This window comes from Sminthopsis crassicaudata, chromosome 2, assembly GCF_048593235.1.
Source record: "Sminthopsis crassicaudata isolate SCR6 chromosome 2, ASM4859323v1, whole genome shotgun sequence".
NCBI classification, from domain to species: Eukaryota; Metazoa; Chordata; class Mammalia; order Dasyuromorphia; family Dasyuridae; genus Sminthopsis; species Sminthopsis crassicaudata.
Window position 1 is genome coordinate 25,594,777 of NC_133618.1, and position 6,927 is coordinate 25,601,703.

Below are 6,927 nucleotides of genomic sequence, written 5' to 3' on the forward strand. Positions count from 1 at the left end.
AAAGATCATGCCAGGAAACACGGGCCCCGCTGAAGAGAGGAGGCTGCACCGGGGTCAGAACTGACTGGGAGCTGGAAGCTCACGGTGAACTCCACCTCTATTAGCAACTCTGGATCTGGCCAAGTCACTCCTTCTTTGTGAGCATCAGTTCCCTCATCTGGGAAATGAAGGCATGAACCGATGGGGGTGTCCTGCCCGGCTCTGTGGGGCTGTCAGTCTGGAAACTCAACTCTTTTTCAGAAAGATGCTCAAACCCAGAGGGTCCCCAAGGGAATGATGACAAACAGGTAATAAATGTCCCCATCACCAGGTTAAGGACATCCTGGGCCCTGTGGTCCTATTCAGGCAGGAGCACCTGGTTTCTCGATGATGACGCCCAATCCAGAAACAAGCTTTTATTAAGCACCACTATGTGCCAGGCTCTAAGCTAAGTGCCCAGGATGCAATCCTGCCCTTAGGGAGCTTTCATTTGATCAGAACATGGGACACAAGGAAGTATAAACCAAAGACAAGCGAATACAAACTCAAGTGGTTCAAGCTCTGGCCCAGACCTACCTCCCTGCTCCCACTGACCATACCTTATCATCAGCCGTCTACGGCCTGAAGAGGCAGGAGGGGCAGGAGGTCAGTTCCAGTGAACCTCTTCCATGGGTGTCGTTTTTGGAAAATGCCCTCTCCCGATGAGGGCTTCTGGGAGCTGCAAGGTGGGACACGTTAGCCAGTGATGGCCCAGAGCTTCAAACCCCAGAACCCTGCACTGTCACAAAAGCCACAATGGAGGGTGACTTGGAGCTGTGGCAAGGCGTGTGGTGAGCAGACTAGAGCCCGTGGCCCATGAGCACCTGCATAGCAGAAGGGCCTACGAGCCATCCCACACACTAGGTGGCAACAGGAGGCAGCCTGAGCATCTTGCCAGCGTCCGTGTTTGTCGCCCCAAGCCATGAAAGGGAACCCTGGGTGGCTGGGGTCTCCGAGACTGATGGCAGGCCGAGAGTGGAGAAGCCCGAGTAGGAAGGTGCTGGGGGCCGTGGAGGGCCAGAGGGGAGGTCGCCGGCCAGCGTGAGGCCCTCACCGGCACAAGCTGGCACTTAGCTCCTTCTCCAAGCCCTGGACAAACTGGTCATTGAGAAAAAGCAGCTGGCCCTGCGGCAGGAAGTGGCCGAGGATGAGCTCGATGCGGTCTCCTCGCAGCAGGAGGTCGCTGCCCGATGACAGAAGCTTCAGGTGCTCCAGGAGCAGGCGGCCGAGCAGGCGCAGCGTGTTCTCTGCCAGCAGCAGGTTCTCGTGGGGCTCACAGACCAGGACACAGCTCAGCGACAGGACCCGGAGCCACACGGCCACCTTGGCTTCCTGGAAAGGGTCCCCGGGTCGAAGGCGGAAGACCCCCAAGGAGGCATCGTGCAGAGGGATGGGCTCATCGGAAGACTGGGGGAGGATGTCCACGGAAGGCCGGCCCGAGGCCTGCTGTAGCAGCTTCCATGCCGACTCTGCCTGTCTGGGGGATAACAGAATTCAGGCCCCCAACAGGGGACCCCAACTTTGGGCAGGCCTCCTTTGACTGAGGAGTCAGACTGAGCCCCCCCCCCCCCAACTCCCTCCTGGGCTAAGAGCCATCCTATTACTTTGGAGCACTTGGGACTCAGCCTCCACATCCATCAAATGGAGCCTGAGGGCTCTTTTAAGGCTAAAAGAGGCTGATCATTGCAAAAATAAACGTGAAAGCCATTGCTCTGTTCCAACAAGTGGCTCACAGGCTTGGGGCTTCCCTTCTGTGCTGGTCTCTGAGAGGCCAGCAGAGGGAGACCTTGGCCCATCCCTGCCCAAACCCGGCTGCCAAGCTCTGGGATCCTCAAAATTTGGGGCCGTGGCCCTGCCCTGGCGGGCTTCCAGGAGAGGTCCATTCATCCACAAAGGCTGCTTTCCACCCTCCACTGTAAAGTGGGCACAGCGATGCTTGCAGGGTCCCTGGAAGCCAAGGGATGAACAAGCAAACCTGAGAAGATTCTATCAGTGTGGAGTGCTCCTCTCACAACGCCGAGATCTTAATGTAAATGGGGGGACCCAGAACAACACAGTGGACCCCAGGCAGTGGACCCCAGGCAAGCCCTCCAGGCAGAGCTGGGCTTTTCATTTACCTCGCTACAGCCAAGAGCTGCTCCTTCCTGAGCAGTCTGTCCCTCTCTAGACCGTGTGGCCTGGGGTCATCTGGCGACTTCTCGGACCCAAAGACTTTAGAGTACAGCACTCGGCAGAACGGGGCGTCCCCCGTGGCCGCGACGCTTGGCGTATGGATCAGAAAGGCATAGACCATGGTGGCCGGCAGCTCTGTCCTAGAAGGGGAAGCCAGGACAATCAGAAGAGAGGAAAAAGAGGGGGCAGGGGGAGGTCCTAGAAGGCACGCTGGGCCCACACCAATGCCAACCTCACGTTTACCACGATGAGCTAACAGAGCCTTCAGCCACACTGACCTGTAGGAAAGCTAGTGATGAGGGCCCAGTTCTCATGGGACCCAAACTACACACCAGAAACACTCCAAAAAGATCTGGGGGGAATCCTAGCTTGGGACAGTTCATTCATGCCATTCAATATTCTATAGACCCCCGCTGAAGTACAATCTAGCTCAGAGGATGTCAGAGGTGCTGCATTCATATCCCACCATGGACACTTACCACCTGACCCTCGGGGCCTCCACAGGGGCTGGACACAATGGCCTCCAAGGCCCCTTCCAGCTCTGCACCTACGACCTTAGCAACTGTGGGCAGAGCTGGGGCAGATCCAAAGCTCAGATCAGCTCTGCCCTCCATCCCTGCAAGCGATACAGGCCCTATTTCTGTGAAGGCCTCAGCAGGCCACCCCAAGAAGGGGAGGGGGAGTTCCCTGGCTGTGGGATGCTGTTCTCTCTGTGGCTCATCTTCCTCCTCAGAGAAACATGGGATGTCAATTCAAAAGGGAAATTAAAGCCAGCCTGGGAACCACTGAAGAACCAGTTCCAGCTGACACAGAGCGAACCACACGCTTTCCCACTAATCTTTGCTGAGTTGGTTTTCTGGTTGCAAAGGGACTCTGATTCTAGAGCAGTCACTATACTGACTGTTTTTGCTGAACTGCTTTATCTGTTACCTGGAAGAGCTCAATTTGGGGGCACGTGAAGGAGAACAGAGAGGGGTGATAGATTCAAAAGGATTCAAAGAGATAAAGGTCTCTTACTTTTTTTTTTTTTTTTTTGAACCATGGAACTCCGCTGTCTGGTAAATTTGTGGAGTCCTCAGAATAATTTTTTTAGGGGCAGCTAGGTGGTGTAGTGGTCAGAGCACCGGCCCTGAAGTCAGGAGGACTTGAGTTCAAATCCAGACTCAGACACTTAACACTTCCTGGCTGTGTGACCTTGGGCAAGTCACTTAACCCAATTACCTCAGTGGAAAAAAAAAAAAAAGAAAATTTTTTACATGGATAAAAATTTTAAAATTCTTAAATGGATGAAATATAGCATCCCGAAAGAAACAGAGATTGGTGAGGAAAAAGATGTCATTTTTTTCCCCATCTAAGTCCATTGAATCTCCAGGTTTGTAAACTCCAGGTAAAGAATCCTTGAAGTAAAATGGACAATTTTATGTAAAACTTAAAAAATTTCCCACAAAACCAATTTAGCCAAAATTAGAAGGGGCATGTAAATGGGAGGAAAAATCTTCACAGTGAATTTCTCTGATGAATATCTCATATACAGGGATCTGATTCAAATTTTTGAAAATAAGGGGGAAAGAAAGGAGGGGAAGACACAAGAAAGGCTCCCTCTAAGATGAGCCAAGCCAGGGGCAGCTAGGTGGCGCAGTGGATAGAGCACCGGCCCTGGAGTCAGGAGGACCTGAGTTCAAATGTGATCTCAGACACTTAACACTTCCTGGCTGTGTGACCCTGGCCAAGTCACTTAACCCCAGCCTCAGGGGAAAAAAAAATTAAAAGTATATAATGAGCCTAGGACCAGGGGAATATCTTCTCCCTGATAACTGCCTCCATTCCCAGAGAATAAATAAATAAATTAAATAAGAAAAAAAAAAGCAAGACGAGCCAAGCTTGAAGGGAAATTGGCAGGAAGAAGGGGAATGAAGAGGTGATGGGCATCTCATTCATTTCCAAATACACCTGGCCGTCCCTAGCTAGCAAACTTCCAGGGTAACGAGCCACATCCCGGTGCCCTCCCTACTTCAGACAAAGGGGAAGCACATTTCTTCATCTCTGGGCCGGTGGATTCTTATGAGAAGGTCCGCGATGTAGAGGACGATCTGGGGGGCTCAGAACTACGGAACTAGTCTCCAACGGCCCCCAGGCCACGGGGACAGGGAGACCCCACGCGGCAAGTCTGACCTGTAAAAGGAGCTGAAGCAGGGCCGGGCCCACTCTCCCATCTCTGCCCAGGGAGGGCGCCACGGAGTCGGACCGGGCCGGCGGCTCCGCAGGCCTTACAGGGGCAAGGGCTGCAGAGGAAGGGAGGGGGTCAGGAAATGTCAGCTCTCCTCCACAGCCCGGCTGTCGTGGGGGCCCCAAAGGGCCGGGGGGCTGAGGACCTGCCTCCATTTCCCCTCTGTGCAATGGGGATGGTAAGAGATGGTCTGGGGAAAGCACTTGGCGGAGCGCTACAGAACACTCTCCTATCTTCAGCATTATTTGCTATTTACTCGATGCCTCGGAGTTCGGGGCGATGAGCTGCAGGTGGCGGCTCCTCCTCCTCAAAGACGGAGTACAGGGTCTAACTCTGGAACCCGAGGTCCTGAGTTCGAATCCAGATTCTGTCACTTTCTACCCATGTACGCCTTTCACTTAGCTGGGCCTTAGTTCTTTATTTGTAAAATGACAGGCCTACCTTCTACTCTCCTGAGTGTACAATTCTAGTCTTCACAGGTAGCAGAGGGATGGCTAGGATGACCCGAGAAAGAGCTTCCGGGGTCAGATGATCACCCCGGCTCCCTAGCTCCGCCCTTCCCTGCCTCGCAGATTATTGGCTGGAGGACTGAGTCCGCTAACGTCACTTCTGCACATGCGCCCTTCGACCTCAAGTGCATCCTGGTTGTTGTGGTCCCTCCTACAATCGGGCAAGCAGAGAGATGTCTTTCTCCTTCACCCATTCCCCTCCCCTCACCAGATCGCCCCCATCCCCGCCGCGGGTCCCCGAGGCCGTCCAGGAGAGACCTTGCCTCCTGTCCCCCTCTTACCGGGCCGAACAACTTCGTGGGGCAAAACCCTGACGCAGCGGTGCCAGGACTCAATGGAGGATGCTTACGTGAGCGTGCGCGCGTCACATAGTCGGCCTCGAGCACGAGCGCGCACCACGCTTTTAAAAGGACTTTTAAAAGGACTTTGTCTGGAAAGTGGCGGCAGGGCTGCAAATCCTGAGGGGAGGAGGTTAGAGCAGGACCTCCGGCTTGGGAAGCAGGGTCACGGGGTGTCGCTCTTGTCCTTCCAGTTTCACCACATAGTAATTTTAGAAAGGCGTGATTCCTGCTCCCGATCCTGCCTTGGCTCCGTTACCCATGGGATCAAAATACAAACTCCAGTCCTCCAAGCTGTTCCCCAGACCCTGAGCTCGTCCTGTCTTTTCTGATCCCCCAAACTGGGCGGGCAGCGGCCCTTGGGAGGCCCTCGTCCCATCCTTGTCCCGCAGAGCTCCTGCCCTGGCCCTAAGCGGAGAACCCCGGTTTCCGTCCTGTCCCTCTACGGCGCCCCGCTTCTCCAGGCCTCGGCCTCGTTTGTACGGTGGGAGCCTTAGCCTCCTGCACTCGGGGGGGAGGTCCCTTCCCGGGAACAGGCCCAGGGGGACTCGCTGCACGCCTCGGGGGCTCCCTTTAGGCTCCTCCTCCAAATTTCTGTCCCTCTCGTTCCACCATCAGTCAGTGATGAAGGCAGGGAGTCTTTCTTGGCCCGAATTGGGCGCAGTCAACGTGTGCTGGATTTAATGGAATCCTTTATGAGATGGCAATATTTATTATCCTTTTTTTTATAGTATTTATTTCCAATTACAAGTAAAAACAAATTTTTTTTAAGTTCCAAATTCACTCCCTTCCTTTCCTTCTGCCCTCCCTGAGATTCTAAGCTTGATAACCTAGGTTTGCAAAGTACAATCCCTTATTAGTGCTGTTGTTAAAAAAAAAAAAAAAAAAAAGCCCTTCTCTCCTCCCCAAAAAACCACAATAAAAAACAAAGTGAAAAGGAGTCCGCTGTGATCTATAGTCATCGCTTCTTTTTCTGGAGGCAGACTGCATTTTCCTCTGAGTCCTTTGGCATTGAAGTACATCCGTTGCGGAGAAGAGCAGTCTGTGCAAGCCGATCATGTGACTATGCAGGGCACTCTTGGTGCGCTCACTTCCTTTGCTTCCTTCACCTAAGTTTCCAAGTGTTTCTGAATTCTCTACTGCCGAGGGCTCCATCGCTGGGGAGCCGGGGAGTGCAGTGGCTGAGCATCAGGCTGGGCCCTCCTCTCTGAGTTCAGATCCAAACTCTTATTACCTATGAGTACGTCACCTGACCCTGTTTCCTCCTCAGTTTCTCATCTGTAAAACAGGCTGGAGAGGGATATGGCAAACCCACTTTGCCAAGAAAAGGAGCCAGGAAGAGCGAGACACAATGAGACGGGAAGTTTCATCGCAATTCCATGCCGCCCACAACTTGTTTAATCATTCTCTAATCGATAGCCATCCTCTCAGGTTCCAATTCTTTTCTATACCACAAAGAGCTGCTATCCATATTCCTCTACAATAAGTCCTCTTCTTTTTTAAAAAAATCTCTGGAGATATTAAGGAAGGGAAAGGGACCCCCATGTGCAAGAATGTTTGTGGCAGAAACTGGAAACTGAGTGGATGCCATCAGCGGGAGAATGGCTCAATTAATTGTGGTATAGGAATGTTATGGAATATTCTTGTTCTGTAAGAAATGACC

General features: G+C 52.9%; 1 protein-coding gene across 3 annotated transcripts; it reads right to left on the bottom strand.

Annotated features, from left to right (window-relative positions):
• Positions 1–380: 380 nt before the first annotated feature.
• Positions 381–5,798, bottom strand: AP5S1 (adaptor related protein complex 5 subunit sigma 1). Of its 3 annotated transcripts, XM_074285494.1 has the most exons (4): positions 5,208–5,775; positions 4,859–5,077; positions 2,136–2,330; positions 381–1,495 (listed from the first exon to the last, which is right to left on the bottom strand). In XM_074285494.1, exons 3-4 carry the CDS (start codon positions 2,309–2,311, stop codon positions 1,069–1,071), a joined length of 603 nt encoding a protein of 200 aa, XP_074141595.1. In that variant the 5' UTR covers positions 2,312–2,330; positions 4,859–5,077; positions 5,208–5,775; the 3' UTR covers positions 381–1,068. The 3 variants fall into 3 exon arrangements, with proteins under 3 accessions (XP_074141595.1, XP_074141596.1, XP_074141597.1); XM_074285495.1 differs by lacking the exon at positions 4,859–5,077 and having other exon boundaries at positions 5,208–5,798; XM_074285496.1 differs by lacking the exons at positions 4,859–5,077; positions 5,208–5,775 and adding an exon at positions 4,202–4,807.
• Positions 5,799–6,927: the final 1,129 nt, after the last annotated feature.

Bases quoted from the DNA above. Each gene is read 5' to 3' on its own strand.
- AP5S1 (XM_074285495.1), bottom strand. From the start codon at position 2,311: ATGGTCTATGCCTTTCTGATCCATACGCCAAGCGTCGCGGCCACGGGG. The intron at 1,496-2,135 runs GTAAATGAAAAG...GTTATCCCCCAG, and splicing joins CAGCTCTTGGCTGTAGCGAG to ACAGGCAGAGTCGGCATGGA.